Source organism: Salmo salar, chromosome 12 (assembly GCF_965601325.2).
Source record: "Salmo salar chromosome 12, fSalSal1, whole genome shotgun sequence".
Lineage (NCBI taxonomy): Eukaryota > Metazoa > Chordata > Actinopteri > Salmoniformes > Salmonidae > Salmo > Salmo salar.
Genome location: NC_138302.1, coordinates 55,532,100 through 55,553,375, shown reverse-complemented (window position 1 = coordinate 55,553,375; position 21,276 = coordinate 55,532,100). Strand labels below are relative to the sequence as shown.

The 21,276-nt window shown below is 42.7% G+C and overlaps 2 protein-coding genes and 1 long non-coding RNA gene across 8 annotated transcripts in view; 2 read left to right on the top strand and 1 right to left on the bottom strand.

Annotated features, from left to right (window-relative positions):
- The window catches only part of tmem43 (transmembrane protein 43), a 41,498-nt gene extending 28,163 nt beyond the window's left edge, over positions 1-13,335 (top strand). The window contains 1 exon segment of the mRNA NM_001173744.1: positions 13,026-13,335. The gene's annotated coding sequence lies outside the window, so the exon portion shown is untranslated.
- LOC106565138 (WD repeat-containing protein 82) lies at positions 7,825-15,291 on the bottom strand. Of its 2 annotated transcripts, none has more exons than XM_014131923.3 (9): positions 14,971-15,291; positions 14,411-14,511; positions 13,974-14,040; positions 13,788-13,887; positions 13,538-13,654; positions 9,359-9,514; positions 8,952-9,021; positions 8,546-8,688; positions 7,825-8,408 (listed from the first exon to the last, which is right to left on the bottom strand). In XM_014131923.3, exons 1-9 carry the CDS (start codon positions 15,129-15,131, stop codon positions 8,379-8,381), a joined length of 945 nt encoding a protein of 314 aa, XP_013987398.1. In that variant the 5' UTR covers positions 15,132-15,291; the 3' UTR covers positions 7,825-8,378. The 2 variants fall into 2 exon arrangements, with proteins under 2 accessions (XP_013987398.1, XP_013987399.1); XM_014131924.3 differs by having other exon boundaries at positions 14,803-15,289.
- A 517-nt stretch (positions 15,292-15,808) lies between these two features.
- Positions 15,809-19,668, top strand: LOC106565141 (uncharacterized). 5 transcript variants are annotated; one of them, XR_006758136.2, is made up of 6 exons: positions 15,812-16,806; positions 17,007-17,112; positions 17,561-17,648; positions 17,886-18,010; positions 18,977-19,063; positions 19,187-19,668. It is a non-coding gene; the product is annotated as an uncharacterized LOC106565141 (long non-coding RNA). The 5 variants fall into 5 exon arrangements; XR_001319614.3 differs by having other exon boundaries at positions 15,809-16,806; positions 17,007-17,648; XR_001319616.3 differs by having other exon boundaries at positions 15,815-17,112.
- Positions 19,669-21,276: the final 1,608 nt, after the last annotated feature.

The window sequence follows — 21,276 nt, the reverse complement described above, 5'->3', positions numbered from 1 at the left end:
CTCTCTTTCTCTATTTTCTCTTCTCTCCCTCTCTCTATTGTCGAGAACTGTTTTATAATTTAATGTGTTTATTGTTTGTCTATCTTTTTCCTGTATTTGTCTACAAGTTTATATATGTTTACAAAAAGCAAGGGTAAGATATCAAAATAGGGGCATTGGGGAATAATAACATATTGTACAGAATACATTTGTACTGTAGTGAAGCCGTCTCTAGAGTAATGCAAGGTCTATTTCATGATCATGTGAAACGTCAATTGCTATGGAAATGCTGGGATGTGTTTTTCAATTATGTTAAAGGTAATTATGATGCAACTATGATGGTGATACGATATGGATTACAATTATGAATATTAAGGCTACAGACATAGACACTCAAACATGCAAATTGGCAGAGTTATTATTTATTTGGACATCACACATTATAGTCTTACTCTTATACAGACATCATACACACTCTCATTATATAATATCCAATATCATACACATCAACCTACTCAGATTTGTTGCACACATCATTTGTCTCAATTTTCTAACATCTGTGGCATTGGCTCACAGGCAAACAGGCAAGGGTATAAAAACATTGCTAGAACCTATTTCTTAAATTCTAAATATCAGACATTTGAACGCACTAGTTTTGACTGTAATAATACCTCTGATGGCAGTAACTTTACAAGCACTAATTATGGTCAATTTAGACTGAGAACATTATCTAGTTATGGTAAGGGGTGAAATACGTATAGCCAGTTACAATTGTAACAGTTTGGCAGATTATAAAAAAAAGATCAGTCTTTACATGGCTAAAAGAAAAGGAATATAACATATAATGTTTACAGGAAACTCACTCTACATCCTTAGATGAAGTTGCGTGGAAAAGGGAATGGGGTGGTGAAATAATTTTCTGTCATGGACAAAGGAACTCAAAGGGTGTGATGATATCAATTAACAAAAATGTCGATCTGAATGTGCAAATAATCAGGAATGATTCGCAAGGAAGTTGGATCCTTTTGAATATGAAAGTGGACGAAAAAGAGATTTGGCTCATTAATCTATATGGTCCAAATCAGGATGATCCACACTTCTTTGAAAACATTTTATACCAATTTATTGAACTTACAGGCAACAAATGATCTAATCATTATGGTTGGAGACTATAAGACAGTGTTAAGTACCTCAATGGACTGTAAAAGTAATCACTCTACAAACTATCATCACCGTGCCCTTAAGGAAATCACAAATATTATGGACACATTAGGAATAGTGGATATTTGGAGACTAAAAAACCCCAACATAGTGAGATATACATGGAGGAGACTTAATCAAGCTAGTCGTCTTGACTACTTTCTTGTCTCTTTCTCTTGAATCAAAGGTTAAAAAAGTTTTAATAGGTGTCACGTCCTGGCCAGTAAAAGGGGTTATTTGTCATTGTAGTTGGTCAGGGCGTGGCAGGGGGTGTTTGTTTTGTGTGGTGTTTTGGGGGGGCATACGGGGAGTTGGGCTGAGTCGGGGGAGCCCTGACCTAACTTCCCGGGTGTACAGGGGAGAGCTGTGGAGCAAAGAGGAGCCAGTCAAGGAATCAAGCGAAGAGCTTGACGCGAGATTCCGGAGAGAGGTACTGGCGGAAAGGGCACGAAGGAGCACCTGTGCTTACTATGGGGAGCGGCGGAGCAAGCAAGCACCATGTTATGCGGAGATACGCACGGTATCGCCAGTGCGCAGCTACAGCCCGGTGCGCTTGGTGAAAGCTCCTCACAGGTGTCATGCTAGAGCCAGCATCGAGCCAGGACCGGTGATGCAAGTTGCAAGCATCAGACCGCCGGTGAGGGTTCATGGCCCAGTGTATCCTGTTCCTGCTCCTCGTACTCTTCCTCCAGTGCGTCAGCCCAGTCCAGTGCGTCCTGTTCCTGCTCTCCGCACTAGCCTTGAGGTGCGTGTTACTAGTCTGGCGCCTCCAAAGCCAGTCCCACGCATCAGGTCTCCAGTGCGCCTGCCCAGTCGAGTACGTCCTGTTCCTGCTCCTCGCACTAGCCCTGTGGTGCGGGTTACTAGTCTGGCGCCTCCTAAGCCAGCCCCACGCATCAGGCCTCCAGTGCGCAGTCCCAGTCCAGAGCTTCCGGCGACAGTTCCCAGTCCAGAGCTTCCGGCGACAGTTCCCAGTCCAGAGCTTCCGGCGACAGTCCCCCGTCCAGAGCTTCCGGCGACAGTCCCCCGTCCAGAGCTTCCGGCGACAGTCCCCGGTCCAGAGCTTCCGGCGACAGTTCCCGGTCCAGAGCTTCCGGCGACAGTTCCCGGTCCAGAGCTTCCGGCGACAGTTCCCGGTCCAGAGCTTCCGGCGACAGTACCCCGTCCAGAGCTTCCGGCGACAGTTCCCTGTCCAGTGCTTCCGGCGACAGTACCTACAGTCCGGAGCCTGCGGAGACAGTCTCACAGTCCAGTGAACCTGCGGAGACGGCCTACACTCCGGAACCTGCAGAGACGGCCTACACTCCGGAACCTGCAGAGACGGCCTACACTCCGGAACCTGCAGAGACGGCCTACACTCCGGAACCTGCAGAGACGGCCTACACTCCGGAACCTGCAGAGACGGCCTACACTCCGGAACCTGCAGAGACGGCCTACACTCCGGAACCTGCAGAGACGGCCTACACTCCGGAACCTGCAGAGACGGCCTACACTCCGGAACCTGCAGAGACGGCCCTCAGCCAGGGGCCTCCAGCGACGCCCCTCAGCCAGGGGCCTCCAGCGACGCTCCCCAGCCAGGGGCCTCCAGCGACGCCCCTCAGCCAGGGGTATCCAGCGACGCCCCTCCCTTCCCTCCCTTTAGGTTTGGGGTTGTTTTTGTGGGTTTTGTTTTGAGGTGCATTCAGTGTCTGCACCTTTGGGGGGGGGGGGGTACTGTCACGTCCTGGCCAGTAAAAGGGGTTATTTGTCATTGTAGTTGGTCAGGGCGTGGCAGGGGGTGTTTGTTTTGTGTGGTTGGGTATTGTGGGTTTAGGTTCTAGTTTTCTTATTTCTATGTTTTTCTAGCTTTTCTAGTTCTATGTGAGTTTTGTCAATGACCTCCAATTAGAGGCAGCTGGTTGTTGTCTCTAATTGGAGGCCATATTTAGTTGTGTTTGTTTTCACTGGGTTTTGTGGGTGGTTGTTTCTAGTATAGTCTATGCACCTTACTGGACTGTTTTTCGTTGTTTGTTTTGTATTGATTAAGTGTTTTCTTTAATAAATAAGAGGATGAGCACTTTACCCGCTGCGTTTTGGTCCCCCTTCAACGACGAGTGTTACAATAGGAGACAGAATGCGATCGGATCATCATCTAATTGGCATTCACATAACTCTAGTAGATTTTCTACGTGGATGGGGATATTGGAAATTTAATCACAGGAGGACAACTTATTTTTAACTAAGACAAAATAATTTATAACAGAATTTTTCCAGTATAATATAGGTTCAGCAAATCCCCTTATTGTTTGGGATACCTTTAAATGTACCTTCAGGGGACATTCAATTCAATATTTGTCAATAATAAAAAAGCCGTTTCTGGCTAAAGAAACAAGACTAACAAGGGAAATCCATAAACTAATAGTGCAGGTAGATAGCAATAAAAAAATGATACTACAGAAATACAAAATAAGTTAGAGGAAAAACAAAAAGAACGTGAGGAACTTATTCAAGAACGATCTAATGTAATCTATTACAAAAATAAAGCAAACTGGATGGAATATGGAGAAAAATGCACAAAATTCTTCCTGAATCTCCAGTACAGGAACGCTAACAAAAAGAATTTGCACAAATTCGTTACTGAAGACGGAGTCATCTATGATTCTCTGAATGATATTTTAAAAGAGGAAGCTAATTATTTTAGGCAGATGTTCTCTTTTCCGTCTCATCCTCTCCCACTGAATGAAGATTACGGTAAGGAATTCTTTCCAAATAATATAAAAAATGGAAAATTAACAAATGTACAGAAAGATCAGTGCGAAGGCCAAATTACAGAGGAAGAACTTTTTGAGGCTATTAAATCCTTTCTGTCTGGAAAAACCCCAGGGCTTGATGGCATAACGGTAGAGGTATATCAAGTATTTTTTGATATACTAAAAGCTCCATTGTTAGATTGTTTTAACTACTCCTATAGAAATGGTAGTGTGTCAGGTACTCAGCAGGAAGGTCTGATTTCTCTATTATTAAAACAAGACCCAGATGGCAAATATAAAGACCCGGTCTATCTAAAAAACTGGAGGCCCCTTAAACTTCAATGTTGTCATGCAAAAATACTAGCAAAATGCATAGCACTCAGAATTAAAAGGGTTTTACCAGGTATTGTTCATCCTGATCAGACAGGTTTTTTTACATGGACGATACATTGGAGATAATATACGACAACTACTAGAAATAATAGAACATCATGAAACATATAAGAAGCCAGGAATGGTATTTATATCAGATTTTTGAAAAGGCATTTGATAAAGTAAGACTGGATTTTATTTATATTTTTATTTATAAATTCAATTTCGGTAATTCTCTTATGAAATGGGTAAAGATAATGTATAGCAACCACAGGTGTAAAATAGTAAATAACGGCTACTTCTCGGAGAGTTTTGAATTGTCAAGAGGAGATAAATAAGGGTGTCCACTGTCACCATATCTATTCGTTATGGTCATCGAAATGCTAGCTATTGAAATCAGATCCAATAACAACATTAGAAATCCAAGACTTAAAAACAAAGGTGTCCATGTATGCCGATGACTCAAGTTTTATGTTAAGTCCGCAAGCTAGATCCCTGCAATGTCTCATTAAAGATCTAGATAACTTTTCTGTACTCTCTGGACTAAAACCTAATTATGATAAGTGTACAATATTACGTATTGGATCCTTAAAAAATATAACTGTTACATTACCTTGCAGCTTACCTATAAAATGGGCTGATGGTGAAGTAGACATACTCGGTATTCATATCACAAAATAATTAAATAAGCTCTCCACAATGAATTTCAATAGAAAACTTGTAAAAATAAACAAGATCCTGCAACCATGGAGAGGTAAATACCTGTCTATTTATGGAAAAATTGCCCTGATTAACTCCTTAGTCATATCTCAGTTTACACACTTACTTATGGTGCTGCCTACTCCTGATGATTCGTTTTTCAAATCATATGAGCAAAAAATATTTTGCTTTATCTGGGACGCTAAATCAGACAAAATAAAATGAGCCTATATAATGAATATGAATTGGGTGGGTTGAGATGATTAAATATAAAAGCACTAAACCTCTCTCTAAAAGCTTCACTCATTCAAAAGTTTTATTTGAACCCTAAATGGTTCTCAAGTAGATTAATAAGAAAAGCTCATCCATTGTTAAAAATGGCCTTTTTGCCTTTGTGCAGATTGCCATGTCTCATTTTTGATTAATTGAAAATGATACTTTTTTCAAAGTATCTGTCTTTTTCAAACAAGCATTGCAGAGCTGGCTACAATTTCAATTTCACCCCCCTGAAAAGATAGAACAAATATTACAACAAATATTATGGCTGAACTCAAATGTGCTGGTTGATAAAATACCTGTATTTATGGGAAAGATGTTTGAAAAGGGTATTTTGTTCTTAAATGATATTGTAATGGTAGAGTTATGTCCTTCATGGAGTTATCAGACTTGTACGGGAAGGTCTGCTCAATCCAAGAGTACAACCAATTGATTACAGCATTGCCCCCAAAATGGAGGAGGCGGGTGGTAGCAGGAGGAGGTAGGGAAATGGTCTGTCTGCCCAATATAAAGGATCAAAACTGGCAGAGGAATAAAAATAGCATAAATAGGAAAGTATACCAGTTTCATTTGAGGACCAGGATGTTGACAACTGTGCCATACAGATTGCAAAATAGCTGGGAAGAGATTTTTGATGTACCGATTCCATGGTACAGGGTGTTTGAGTTGATATATAAAACAACGCAAGATTCAAGACTTTGTGCTTTTCAGCAACATTTTTTATATAGAACTCTTGCCACCAACATAATTTTGAATATTTGGGGCATAAAATCATCAAAGCTCTGCAGATTTTGTTGTGAGGATACAGAATCAATAGACCATTTATTTTAGTATTGCCCTCAGGTAGCCTGTTTCTGGTCTCAGGTTCAGGAATGGCTGAAAATGCATAGCACTGATCTAAAATTGACCCTAGAAATAGTACTGTTAGGAGATCTGGAGAAACCGGGTCAGTCAATTACTAATATACTAATACTCTTAGTAAAAGTATTTATCTTCAACACGCAATCTGTAGATTCTATTCGATTAGATAGATTGAAACTGTATGTTAAACACCATAGCATAGTTGAAAGATATCTGTTGCGTAGAAATACGAAGTGGGTGGCCAGCAGAGATAGATGGGATGGGCTGAGGGAAGCTGAGGGTTGGTATGTGGAATTGGAGACAAGTGGGAGTGGAGTTGCTGTGTGAGAGAGAGAATGATGGTCAAAAGATAAAGGAAAAAAAAGTCAAAATAAAACATAATAAAAGTACATTTGAATGACACTAAGTGGCAGTTTTTACAACTAATGCTGGTTTGCCTGAGGCTGATGCGGTGCAGGTGTTTGTACACATGCATATACACACACTCTCATTCAAATAAACACATACAAAAACACACACATGTAATAGTGCCAGACATGCACACAAACATATAAAGTAGGCATTGCTGTTATGATTTCAGTTGTCCTTGATGTCCTTTGTTTTAAATGTATTATAAAAATAAATAAATTGCATTGTTGTTTGCTGTTTTCTTCTCTTTTCCTTTTTTCTCTTTAGTTCATTCTCTTGGTTGTTGTCATTTAAACGTGTGTCTAGGCCTACCCAAGAGTACAATTACCATGGATTCCTGTCTGGTGCGACATCCTTTGGCAGTAAGATTTTCAAAATCCTCTCCTCCAAGGTTGTCTTCTAGGATGAGGTTCCCCGTGTCCTCTCTCTGCTGCTGCTCAGCTGGCACCTCTGCACTGGCAGCAGACAGTTCGGTCTAAACCAACTTCCGTGGCAGTGATGTACACGGGTCCGATTATGTCTAGCGAAAACCAAACACAGCATTCTACATTAAGGACCTTATACCAACGGTCAAGCATGGTGGTGCTAGTGTGATGGTTTGGGGATACTTTGCTTCCTCAGGACCTGGATGACTTGAAACTAACAGTTCATGATTTAAAACCCACAAATGTCGCTGAGTTAAAGCAGTTCTGCATGCAAGAGTGGGCCAAAATTCCTCCACAGCGATCTGAGAGACTGATCTACAACTACAGGAAGCATTTGGTTGCAGTCATTGCAGCTAAAGGTGGCACAACCAGTTATTGAGTGTAAGGAGGCAACTACTTTTTCACACAGGGGTATTTGGTGTTGCATAACTTTGTTAATTAAATAAATAAAATAAGTATACATTTTTTTTGTTATTTGTAAACTCAGGTTCCCTGTATCTAATATGTTTTGGTTGAAGATCTGATACCATTCAGTATCAAGGGGGTCTCCCGAGTAGCGCAGGTTCAATCCCAGGCTGTGTCACAGCCAGTTGTGACCCGGGAGACCCATTTTCTCATCCCATCGCACTCTAGCAACTCCTTGTGGTGGGCTGGGCGCCTGCAAGCTGACTTCTCGTCGCCAGGTCGTTGCAAGGTGGTGAGAGAAAGATGAGTGTGTACCTGTGATGGTACCATCCATAATTCAGTAAGCTGTGAGTACACAGTCCAAGGTTCTATACATTATTCAACAGAGCCCCCCTATTGTACCACAGATACACTGTACAGTATGTGCATGCACACATATCGTTTTCACCAATGAAAAACACCAGTTTAAGTACATTAGACGTAAAACACTTTAATACTTTCTGAATAAACAGTACAAAATAAACAAATTGAATTCCCAATAAAACATGTCTCCACAGTTAAAATGCATACTTGATTGGAGTTGTCACTATTAAAAAGTTAAAAGGTCATAATTGTCTGCTAATTAATACATTGTGGCACCTTCTTCAGAATCACAGTTGAGAAAAACGAAATATATAAAAACAAGTGTTTGTCAGTAGTACACCACGGGTATTCTCTACTCATATAAAAACTTTTCAACCAGCACCTGTCACAGTGGACAATAACTACTGTCTCCCACAGCTCTAGTGATTCCCTCATGTAACCTTCCCCATTTGGCAAATAAATCAGTTTACAGAGTGACAGTTCTTCTCGTGGTTAATCATCAGTAGAATCCCTTCCACCAATGCCTTAATGTGCTTCCAATTTCATATGGAGGCGTTAGAGTCCATAGTGTTCTGTCTCTGTATACTCAGAGCAACATGAAAGGAGAAAGGCATCCTGGGTAATGATGATGACAGTTTGTCTCTGTGGTCCCACACCTTTATCAGTCTCCTACACAGGGAAGCCAGAACGCCTGCAAAGAGAGAGAGAGCGTGTGGTAGATTTTGGCAGGGGCAAATTAGAGACAATGAATGTGTGTCTAAGCATGGGTGTGTGGGTGTGTTTAGGCTGATGAAAGTGTGTGTGTGTGTGTGTGTGTGTGTGTCTCACCATATTGGAGCAGGCGCTGGCAAACGTCATGTATTTAGGGTTAAACTGCAGTGTGTTGATTGGTCCTGAATGCTTCCCGTCCAGAACAGCTATTTTCATCCCACTCTCTGTACTCCACACATGGACCCTCCCATCCTCTGAACCTGGGGCATAAAGGACAACATGAGGGTTAGGTGGTTATGGATTGGGGGAGAAGTGTTTGACAAACATATGGACTGATAGGCAGAGTAATAATATCAGTTCATAGGGTCAAATGGCTAATTGGTGACTCAGGAATTGGCTTGAGTGCTTCAGACTTGAAATTGTGTTGAGTTGTTCTGACAGACTTTGGTGGATCAGGGAGGGCTGGGTAAGACAGCCTAGTTTGCTAAGTCCTAATGATGGGAATTGAAGGTGTCGGGCTTACCAATCATGACAAAGTCTGAGTCTGGGGTGAAGCAGGCCTCCAATGAAATGCCTTTACTGTTGTTGTAGCCCTGCAGAACACACAGGAGAGACACGTTTGATTCAGCCAGTCCGAAAACAACTATGTATTTACTAGACACAGCTATGTGCATCACAGGATGCTGCTGAGGGGAGAACGGCTAATAATGATGGCGGGAACAGAGCAAATGGAATGGCATCAAACACATGGCAACCATGTGTTTGATGTATTTGATACCATTCCACTAATTCCGCTCCAGACATTACCATGAGCCCGTTCTCCCCAATTAAGGTGCTAACAACCTCCTGTGATGTGCATACTCGTAGAAAATGTATGTGAAGAATATGCACTTCAGGTCTATCAGTGCAGTGTGGTAACGGTTCTCTCACTGAGAAAGTGTGCAGCACGGATCCATTGAAGGCATCTAGGATCCGAATAGCACCCCCGTTGGTAGAGATGAGAATCTGCTTCCCGTCCCTGCTGAACTTCAGTCCAGTCCACTCACAGACACGGCTAAACAGAGTCTCAAAGGAGGCGAATGGGCCCTGAACACAAGTAAACAACAAATTGACATCACCACAGCAACTCACAACTGAGGGTGATCATCATACACATTTTCTAACGGTAAAACCGCACGCACGCACGCACGCACGCACACACGCACACACACACAAAGGTTTGGACACACCTACTAATTCCAGGGTTTTACTGTATTTTACTATTTTCTACATCAAAACTATGGAATAACACATATGGAATCATGTAATAACCAAAAAAGTGTTTAACAAATCAAAATATATTTTATGTTTGAGACTCTTCAAATTAGCTGCCCTTTGCCTTGATGACAGCTTCAAATCAAATCGTATTTGTCACATGCGCCAAATACAACAGGTGTAGACCTTACAGTAAAATGCTTACTTCCAAACAATGAGTTAAGAAAAATACCAACAAAAAAGAAATGAAATTAACAAATAATTAAAGAGCAGCGGTAAAATAACAATAGCAAGGCCTTATACAGGGGGTACTGGTACAGAGTTAATGTGCGGGGACACCGGTTAGTCGAGGTAATGGAGATAATGTGTACATGTAGGTAGAGCTATTAAAGTGACTATGCAGAGATAATAAACAGAGAGCAGCAGCAGCAGCGCGGGGGGGGGGGGGTGGCAATGCAAATTGTCATTTTATTAGATGTTCAGGAGTCTTATGGCTTGGGGGTAGAAGCTGTTTAGAAGCCTCTTGGATGTAGACTTGGCGCTCCGGTACTGCTTGCTGTACAGTAGCACAGAGAACAGTCTATGACGAGGGTGGCTGGAGTCTTTGACAATTTTTAGGGCCTTCCTCTGACACCGCCTGGTATAGAGGTCCTGGATGGCAGGAAGCTTGGCCCCAGCGATGTACTGGGCCCTACGCACTACCCTCTGTAGTGCCTTGCGGCCGGAGACCAAGCAGTTGCTACACCAGGCAGTGATGCAACCAGTCAGGATGCTCTCGACAGTGCAGCTGTAGAACTTTTTGAGTATCTGAGAACCCATGCCAAATATTTTCAGTCTCCTGAGGGGGAATAGGTTTTGTCGTGCCCTCTTCACGACTGTCTTGGTGTGCTTGGACCATGTTAGTTTGTTGGTGATGTGGACACCAAGGAACTTGAAGCTCTCAACCTACTCCACTGCAGCGCCGTCGATGAGAATGGGGCGTGCTCGGTCCTTCTTTTCCTGTAGTCCACAATCATCTCCTTTGTCTTGATCCCGTTGAGGGAGAGGTTGTTGTGATTGCACCACACGACCAGGTCTCTGACCTCCTCTCTATAGGCTGTCTCGTCGTTGATGAGGCCTACCACTGCTTTGTCATTGGCAAACTTAATGATGGTGTTGGAGTCGTACCTGGCCATGCAGTCATGAGTGAACAGGGAGTACAGGAGGGGACTGAGCACTCACCCCCGAGGGGCCCCCGTGTTGAGGATCAGCGTGGCAGATGTGTTGTTACCTACCCTTACCACCTGGGGGCGGGCCGTCAGGAAGTCCAGGATCCAGTTGCAGAGGGAGGTGTTTAGTCCCAGGGTCCTTAGGTTAGTGATGAGCTGTGAAAGGGCAGTGTGGAGTGCAATAGAGATTGCATCATCTGTGGATCTGTTAGGGCGGTATGCAAATTGGAGTGCGTCTAGGGTTTCTGGGGTAATGGTGTTGATGTGAGCCATGACCAGCCTTTCGAAGCACTTCATGACTACAGATGTGAGTGCTATGGGTCGGTAGTCATTTGGGCAGGTTACCTTAGTGTTCTTGGGCACAGTGACTATGGTGGTCTGCTTGAAACATGTTGGTATTACAGACTCAAACAGGGAGAGTTTGAAAATGTCAGTGAAGACACTTGCCAGTTGGTCAGGGCATGCTCAGAGTACACGTCCTGGTAATCCTTCTGGCCCTGCGAATGTTGACAGTTTTCCGGAACAGCTGATGCTCTCATGCATGTTTCGGTGTTACTTGCCTCGAAGCGAGCATAGAAGTAATTTAGCTCGTCTGGTAGGCTCGTATCACTGGGCAGCTCGCGGCTGTGTTTCCCTTTGTAGCATGTAATAGTTTGCAAGCCCTGCCACATCCGACGACCGTCGGAGCTGATGTAGTAAGATTAGATCTTAGTCCTGTATTGACGCTTTGCCTGTTTGATGGTTGGTCGGAGGGCATAACGGGATTTCTTACAAGCGTCCGGGTTAGAGTCCCGCTCCTTGAAATTGGCAGCTCTACCCTTTAGTTCACTGCTGATGTTGCCTATAATCCATGGCTTCTGGTTGGGGTATGCACGTATAGTCACTGTGGGGACAATGTCATCGATGCACTTATTGATGAAGCCAGTGACTGATGTAGTTTACTCCTCAATGCCATCTGAAGAATCCCGGAACATATTCCAGTCTGTGCTAGCAAAACAGTCCTGTAGCTTTGCATCTATCTGCTTCATCTGACCACTTTTTTATTGACAGAGTCACTGGTGCTTCCTGCTTTAGTTTTTGCTTGTAAGCAGGAATCAGGAGGATAGAATTATGGTGAAATTTGCCAAATGGAGGGCGAGGGAGAGCCTTGTACGCATCTCTTTGTGTGGAGTAAAGGTGGTCTAGAGTTTTTTTCCCCCCTCTGATTGCACATTTAACATGCTGGTAGAAATGAGGTAAAACGGATTTAAGTTCCCATGCATTAAAGTCCCCGGCCACTAGGAGCGCCGCCTCTAGATGAGCGTTTTCCTGTTTGGTTATGGTCGTATACAGCTCAGTGCGGTCTTAGTGCCAGCATCGGTTTGTGGTGGTAAATAGACAGCTATGAAGAATATAGATTAAACCTCTCTTGGTAGATAGTGTGGTCTAGACCGCCACCCCTTGTCTTACTGCTGTTCTATCCTGTCGATACAGTGTATAACCCGCCAGCTGTATGTTATTCATGTCGTCGTTCAGCCACGACTCGGTGAAACATAAGATATTACAGTTTTTAATGTCCTGTTGGTAGGATATAAGCGCTTGTAGTTCGTCCACTTTATTATCCAACGATTGTACGTTGGCCAATAGTACCGATGGTAAAGGCAGATTAGCTACTCATCGCCAGATCCTCACAAGGCACCCCGATCTCCTTCTGCGATATCTCCGTCTCTTGCTCCTGCGAATGATGGGGATGAGGGCCTTGTCGGGTGTCTGGAGTAAATTCCTCTCGTCAGACTCATTAAAGAAAAATGATTTGTCCAGTTCAAGGTGAGTTATCGCTGTTCTGATGTCCAGAAGCTCTTTTTGGTCATAAGAGACGGTAGCAGCAACATTATGTACAAAATGAGTTACAAACAATGCGAAAAAACAAACAAAATTCAACGGTTGGTTAAGAGCCCATAAAACGGCAGCCATCCCCTCCGGCGCCATCTCATCTTTGCACACTCTCGGCATTCTCTCAACAGGTGTGCCTTGTTAAAAGTTAATTTGTGGAATTTCTTTCCTTCTTTAACCAGCATGGCTACCACAGCATTCTGCAGCGATACGCCATCCCATCTGGTTTGCGCTTAGTGGGACTATCATTTGTTTTTCAACAGGACAATGACCCAAAATACACCTCCAGGCTGTGTAAGGGCCATTTGACCAAGAAGGAGAGTGATGGAGTGCTGCATCAAATGACCTGGCCTCCACAATCACCCGACCTCAACCAAATTGAGATGGTTTGGGATGAGTTGGACCACAGAGTGAAGGCAAAGCAGCCAACAAGTACTCAGCATATGTGGGAACTTCTTCAAGACTGTTGAAGCTGGTTGAGAGAATGCCAAGAGTGTGCAAAGCTGTCATCAAGGCAAAGGGTGGCTACTTTGAAGAATCTAAAATATAAAATATATTTTGATTTGTTTAATACTTTTTTAGTTACATGTGTTATGTGTTATTTCATAGTTTTGATGTCTTCACTATTATTCTACATTGTAGAACATAGTACAAATAAAGAAAAACCCTTGAATGAGTAGGTGTGTCCAAACTTGTGACTGGCACTGTAACAGACATAATAAACAAATAGTACATTGCAAACACTAATACATTCCACACACATTTCCAATGTTACCTTGTCAAAGGAGCGGAGGTCGTACAGTTTAATCACCTCAGAGTCAACCCCAGCAGCGAATATCAGGCCCTCGGGGTCATAGGAGCAAACGGGCTTCCCCAAAGGATTAGTAAGACCCTAAGACAAAGAAACACACATTTCAAGGCCTGTTACATCACATAAAACACATTGATGATATGTGTCTTTCCCCAAACTCATCTAAAGAGCACAGTGAAAGAACCGTTGGCTTCTAAAGGCTGCTCTTATTCACCTGACAGTTTGGAGAGCGCAGGTCCCAGAGTCGTATGGTCATATCCAAGGAACCAGAGATAAACGTGTCATCCACCGGTGACATGGAGAGAGCAACAACCCTGACAACATCCACACAGTGTGTAATCAATGTGAGTGTCCAAACAACCATTAACTGTATATGAATCCCTCAAAAGTGTTGTCTCACCTATCGGTGTGCCCAGGGAAGTAGCGGATGTACTTGTTGTCAGTGAGAGACAGGTATCGGATGGTATCTGGATGAGTCACAGAGAGGACGTGAGTGAGGTCATACTTTTGTAAAACTGACACAAACACGTGTTTGATTTAATTTTATGGAAGCAGCACACCATGTTTTTAGCATCTTTGAGCCCCACTTTATAAAATACAGGGAAAACACTGCACACAATAACATTGTGCGGTCAAGCCAATTAACACAGGCAGGCCAATTCTGATACATTTTTTTCACTCGTTGGTATTTTGTCCAATCAGATCAGCTCTGAAAATTATCTGCTGTAAAAATATCTTATGTGATTGGTCAAAAGACCAACCGGTGGAAAAATGATCATAATTGGGCTGCCTGTGTAAAAGCAGCATTAGAGCTATACAACTTCCAGAAATTCCTACCATCTAGTTTGTTGGAGCTGTAGACCACTGTGTTGGCGTCCCCGTGTGTATACCGGATAAGGTCTACTCCGTACTTCTTACTGTACAGGGTCCGTATTGGTCTGAAGTGGGGTGAGGGCAGAAGGGGACATGATGACACAAGACAATTTGACAACACGGTACATTAAAGCTTTGATTCTCTCTCATTCACAGTAACTTATGTCAAAGTTATACATGTTGTGGTTATGTAATGCAACGTGTTTTCGTTTTCTTCTAATAAAATAATCTTCATTCTATGCCAACTATTTGTATTTAAACTGTACAGTATTATTAACCATGCCTTGATGGGTATATAATTTTCCAGCCTTGGATTATAATTGTAATACAACATGAATTATTATATTTTCGGACACCTTTTTTTGCCCACTTGAACAACCGACTTCCATGTGGGACTAGAGCTCGGGGATGTTCCCAAACAACAGGCCCCACACATAGAAAATGCGTCTTCTAGCCTGTTTTGTGCACGTTTAGGTTACGGCATGCAAACTGCAGCTGATGAAACAAGATAAAAGTGTGCTCACTTTCCCTCCTGACAGTCATATAAAACAATGGAGTCGTCGTCGCTACTAGATATTGCACTCTCGCCGTTCGAGTTGTAGTCCACACAGTTGACTTTCTGCGAATTCTCCCGGAATGTCCTAGCAACCCTAAAACTTCGCAACACGCTGTCCGTAATCTTCATCTCGGCAGGCGCAGAATTTGGACATCAATCAATGTTATCTTTCATTTTTTAATCACTCTTTAGGCGAGGACAGAATGGTGGACTGACATCTCAGGAAGGTCGGAATTTGCAGGCTAGTCCATTGAATGTCGGGCCATGTGTGGTGTGTCGTGAACAACATTAGCTTGAGCAGCAAGAGTGGAATCTGCGGGTTGACTTCAAAATAAAAGTTCTCCATTAAATCTGCTGTAAACTCATAAAAATAATTGAATCATGTCACACTTGGACTAGAATATGAAACAAAATTGGAACGTTATATAAATTCAACAAACATCAATAATGAGTTAATATCCCACATTTAAAGTGCTTCAATAAGCGCTACAATGCTAATGTTTGTAAACTCTTCACAGTTGTGTTCTGTGGGTGCCAAGATCCATAGGTATGGCGCTAATATTGATGAAAACTCAATACATAAATGTATAAGTATTCCCCAATGCAATTCTGAAGTCTTATACATCCACAGTGCAATTTCATTCCACTATTTGTATCAGTTTACATGTTTCAATGAGGGACTTTTAATTTTAAGGCAAACCACCGATTCTACTATTGTTGTTCACGATAATGTTGTTCATGACACACGTGTGCCCACTGACGGAATATAATGTTCCCTTCCCTCCAATAATATTCCCAAAACGATTAGCCTCAACTCCAAAATAACTATGCATTATGAAAGTATTTGCGTAGCCTATTCACACATTGCATAGCTCAGACTGGATATTCATTCAACTGCAGCATTTCTAACGTTGTAGATTCATTCACTTGCTTGTGCGAATCTGAAAAAAAGGAAGTCAATATACAGAATTTCCGGTGTGAAGAAATCAACCACCACTGTGGCGCCATCCAATGTTTTTAGCTTCAGACACGAGCCGGCATGAGCTTTATAAAAATCTTTAAAGTAGGCTAGTTGTCATAAACAACTACAGGACGGGAACGCTGACTTGTAATAATGATGTTATAAGCACATGTGAAACGCTAATTCGCTCAGGGAGAACGAGGAATATTTGTCACATATCGAGGGGAGCAGCAGCATCCTTGTTCACGCGGACACATGCTTCTGCATCGAGACGAGAGGCACCAGCACCAGGGTCTGACTCTGACAACAGACCGAATCTGAGAACCATCGACCTTCACGCAAAGTTCGCCTGGAAAAACAGAAAGGAAAGGCAACTGGTCAGAAGAGACTCCCTTATCCTCGGTGTCAGTTGCCGCGTTCGTATGCTAGTCGACTCGTATTTTTATTTATTTATTTAACAAGGCAAGTCAGTTAAGAATAAATTCTTATTTACAATGGTGGCCTACTCCGGCCAAACCCGGACTACGCGGGGACCATTGTGCGCCGCCCTATGGGACTCCCAATCACGGCCGGATGTGATACAGCCTGGATTCAAACTAGGTACTAGTGACACCTCTTGCACTGAGATGCAGTGCCTTAGACCGCTGCGCCACTCGGGAGCCCGGTATGTGATTGCTGCAAGTGTCCCCACTGCCAAAAGAGGTTCATCGAGCTGCGACAGTTCACTCAGCAGCGGAGTAATATTCACCCCGACGTTCTGGCCAAGCACCTTCAAAAGAGGTCTGATTCTCCCACACCCAGAGCTCGCTGTCATCAATAAGCCATATGGAGCTTCTGTTCAAGGTATTGGGGCAATGTATTTACATGCCTATTACATTATGGTACATAAGGCTTAAATGGTCAAACACACAGTCAAGGATTATATCATGAAAGAGATTGTTCATTTGAATATCACTAGTAACAAATACAACATAATACCATGAGGTGTTTTCAAAAATCACTGTGATTTAAATCCAGTAATCTTCCCCATAAATGGGTCAAAGGAATATTATGGGCGTCTTCCAGTCCTTGCCAAGGTGATGGATGGCTTGAGAGCTGAGCCCCACTCCCAGCTGAATGTCCGCCTTGGATTGGACGAGGAGACAACAGGTACCCTCTTGCTGGAAAGGACTGAAGAAGCACCGGACTATGTACAAAACCTCCACAAAAAAACACCAAGTGGAGAGGAAATATTGGTGTGTGGATGTCTATGTGTGTTTAGAGATTTAGTTTAAGATAAGGATCCAGGCAGCACATCATATGCCATAGAGTTTTTGTAATGACCCTGCCGTTGACAAATAGCTCCCTAGTTTTCTTGGAGCAGCGGTGATGTGTCTGGCCCTGGACCCAAGGGTTATTGGGCTCCATTCACACCTTAAATCACATTTTATTGATCGCATACACATAGCAGATGTTATTGCGGGGGTAGTGAAATGCTTGTGTTCCTAGCTCCAACAGTGCAGTAGTATCTAACAAGCAGTGACATAGCCTCTGAACCTCATGCTACTTCCTGGTTTCATTACACTTTATCTTCCTTTTTCCCTATTCCCCCATGCAGCATTGCTGCTGTGGCCTGTTCCCTCTGAGGGGATGATTTGACAACCCTCATAGAGAGAGAATTGACCTGGGCTCAGGCTCACTTCAAGGTAACGAACTGCTTTCCAACAATATATCATAAGCTTCTTACCAAATTCTGGCTGTAGTCTTCTAGTGACACATTGACAATAGTGCACAACTCCTGTCATGTTTGTATCGGTGGCTTTCAGCAGATACTGCGATGTCCTTCAGGTTTTGAAGTTAGCATCTGTTATAGATCCTATATTTGTACATAATGTATTGTGTAATTGTATACACCTAACCTAACGGCCCATAACCCCTCTCAGATAGGCCTGAGTACAGGGTGAGTGTCGGCGGCGAGGGAGTGACTAACGTGCAGGCCCAGGGGGCAGTGACCCAGTACGTGTCCTGGACAGCAGCAACAGCCTTGTGGAGCTCCAGCCCATCACAGGTAGCGACACTTCTGAAGTAAATGAATCTGGTGTGGTTCCAAGTCATCTGTTTTTGCAGTCACCTCGCACATCCAAACTGATTGCTATATAACATGATTGCAAAAAAGATGACATGGAACCTGTCTTCATTAGTGGGGGGAGGTTCGGGTCTTTTTACGGACTAATATTTTCGACTCATTCAGTCAAAAGAACACATTTTTAGACTTGTTTTGTTCATTTGAGTCAGCAATGCCCAGAGAACACAGGACCCTTACCGGCGAATGATGAACTGAAAACTCAAAATAGTCATGATTCTACAAGCCCTCTCATTCACCATAAGGGGCTTATTGGAGCTGTCATTTGTGACTGAGACTTGTAAAAGGGTGCTTTAGACAATGTACATTTGTTGATTACTAGGCATGCAAATACGATTATCTCTCGGTACATTTGAAACGAGTTGTGGCCGCAACTCGACTAGATTGCGAGCGAGTCTTGGCGGAAGGCATTGCGCGTGATGAGTGTAATATTGTTTGCGAACAGCAGCATCCCAAATGATTCATTCTCAAGTTCGAGTTTGTTGAGCAGAGGCTGTGTACGTTTTGGTTCTACAAAGCTGTGTAGAACTTGCGAGAATATATGACCCGACAGTTGTTGTTCTGAGCACGTCAACTGAGGAGCGCGTATTAATCCCGCTGTAGAATTCATTGCGGCCAGCAGTTCAAACAAACGACTTAAAACGAACGAGTCAAATCAGAATTTTTTTATCATAACTCGAGTCAGTAAAAAGTCCTTCAAAAAGAACAGATCGTTCTTTAGTCTTCGTGTTGTTGAGGGGTCTGCTACACACTAATACCTCACATTAACCTAGGTCATAGAAGACACTATGCTCCTTTTAATAGTAGCACCATTTTTTGAACCACCTTGTGAACCAGCGTAGCAACCTGTTCACTGTGTCTCTTGCCTCATCCATTCTCTCCTGCTCATAGGGGTGAGGATCCATATGGCATACGCTCTGGGATGTCATATCCTTGGGGACCACAAATACTCCCACTTGACAAAAACTTCCACCTTAGGTAAACACCACTTCACAATATAGATGCATTACAACAAATTGTTGCCTAAGCTTTAGACCTCTTTGGTACCAGTCAAGTTAACTGTACTGGCATGCAATGATGGGCTTTGTTTTTTTACTTCAGAAACTGCTGGACGGTTTGTTACCGAGGCTGGGATTGGAACAAAACAAGGCACGTCGCCGCCTTCCCTAAGCCTGCACGCACGTCAGCTGACACTGCCAGTGATATCACTGCCCCCTGCTGATGAAGTACTTCACCACCAGCACCCTGTGACAACTGCAGATCCCCATTCCAGATAAGAAAGATGAATGATGCATCAGCGGCTCCTCTGCAGAGCAGACAGGATACAGAAGACTCTTAAAATCAGAAATACGGCGCGGCATCACTTCAAGTGACCCTTGACCTAATGGTTGACCAAGTCCAAGAGCTAAGGCCTGACTGAAATTCTTAAAAGCCACACACACACTCTCTTTCTCTCATTCACAGTACAAAGGCACGTTTGAAAAAAAAAAAACATACTTTCTTATTTAGTCTCCAACACCACTAGAATATCAATACATACAGGAGATCATAAATGCCAATAAAAATACATGTAAAAAAGTGAGCAGAGGTCCCATTAAATGTCTGTTGGTGTGTAATCCACTCTGCTCTTGGCTCCTGTCCTGTCTGGGACCTGAGAGCTTGGAAGACAAGAGGCACAGGAGGGTCCCTGTGAGGGCTAACATGTTAAAGGGGGTACATTTCCATATACACTCCCCTACGTATTTATTTGGACAGTGAAGCTAAAATATGTACATTTGGCCCTATACTCTAGCATCTTGGATGACATCAAATGTTATGAGGGACAGTACAGAATGCCACCTTTTATTTGAAGGTATTTTCATAAGTGACTACAAACTTGTTGGATGCATTTGCAGTTTGGTTGTGATTTGCCCAATAGGAATGGTGAATAATGTATTGTGTCATTTTGGAGTCACCTTTTATTGTAAGTAAGAATAAAATATGTTTCTGAACAGCACATTATTGTGGATGCTACCATGATTATGGATAATCATGAATGAATCCTGAATAATGAGGAGTGAACGATGCTCCTCAACAACGACAAAAATGCTAACCTCTCTTCTTGGTCATGGTGAGAGGTTCAAATGTCTTCGGGGTATGATCTTGTTGCCTAAACCTTCTCACTCATTATCCACAATTCATTCATGATTATCCATAATCATGGTAGCAGCCACATTAATGTAGAAGTGTTCAGAAACATAAGCTTATTTACAATAAACGTGACTCCAAAATGTCACAATACATTTACCATTCATTTTTACTGGGAACAACATAATCTGAAACGCAACCAAAACAAACCGCAAAAGCATCCAAGAAGTTTGTAGTCACTTGATGTAGTCATTGCATGCTAGGAATGCGACCAAATACTACAATTTTGATTACTTTAATACTACAGGTGAATTTGTCAAAATACTTATGACACCTTCAAAATTGGGGGACTAGATACATAGTGCTTTCATTTCTAAACAGTAAAACGTGAAAACACTCAAATGAAACATCTCAAATCCAAAATGCTAGAATACAGAGCCAAATTAATCATTTTTGTTTTTTAGCATCATTATCCAACTAAATACGTAGGGGAGTGTACAGTGCCTTCAGAAAGTATTCACACCCCTTGACTTTTTCCACATTGTAACACAATCTGAATTTAAAATTATTACATTGAGATTTGTCACTGGCCTACACACACACACACACAATGTCAACGTGGAATTATGTTTTTATAAACTTTAACAAATATATTATGAAAAGCAGAAATATCTCGAGTCAATAAGTATTCAACCCATTTGTTTTGGCTTACCAAGAAGACAGTGAATGTTCCCGAATGTCGAAGTGACAGTTTGGACTTAAATCTACGGCAAGACCTGAAAATGGCCGTCCAGCAATTTGACAGAGCTGGAATAATTTTGAAAAGTAAAAATTGACAAATGTTGCACAATCCAGGTGTGGAAAGTTCTTAAAGACTTGAAGCCAAATTACGCTTGATCCGAAAATGTGGTCAGAAAGTTTGTATGGAGGGTGTGATGCTAGGGCAGTCTCCTGAAGCGTCCAGAGGCCAAATCAAGCTCCATACTGCATCGCTATACGCCTCTCAAAATGTTTTAAAAATGCGGAGGGCTCTGTATAGCTCCGCATTGACATGACTGATGACA

What these genes read in the sequence shown, in the direction of transcription:
- LOC106565138 (XM_014131923.3), bottom strand. Translation starts at nt 15,131, where the DNA reads ATGAAGATTACGGACAGCGTGTTGCGAAGTTTTAGGGTTGCTAGGACA. An exon ending in CAGCTCCAACAAACTAGATG is followed by an intron (nt 14,041 to 14,410) that starts GTAGGAATTTCT and finishes TGACTCATCCAG; the next exon opens with ATACCATCCGATACCTGTCT. An exon ending in CCGTGCTGCACACTTTCTCA is followed by an intron (nt 9,022 to 9,358) that starts GTGAGAGAACCG and finishes TGTGTTCTGCAG; the next exon opens with GGCTACAACAACAGTAAAGG.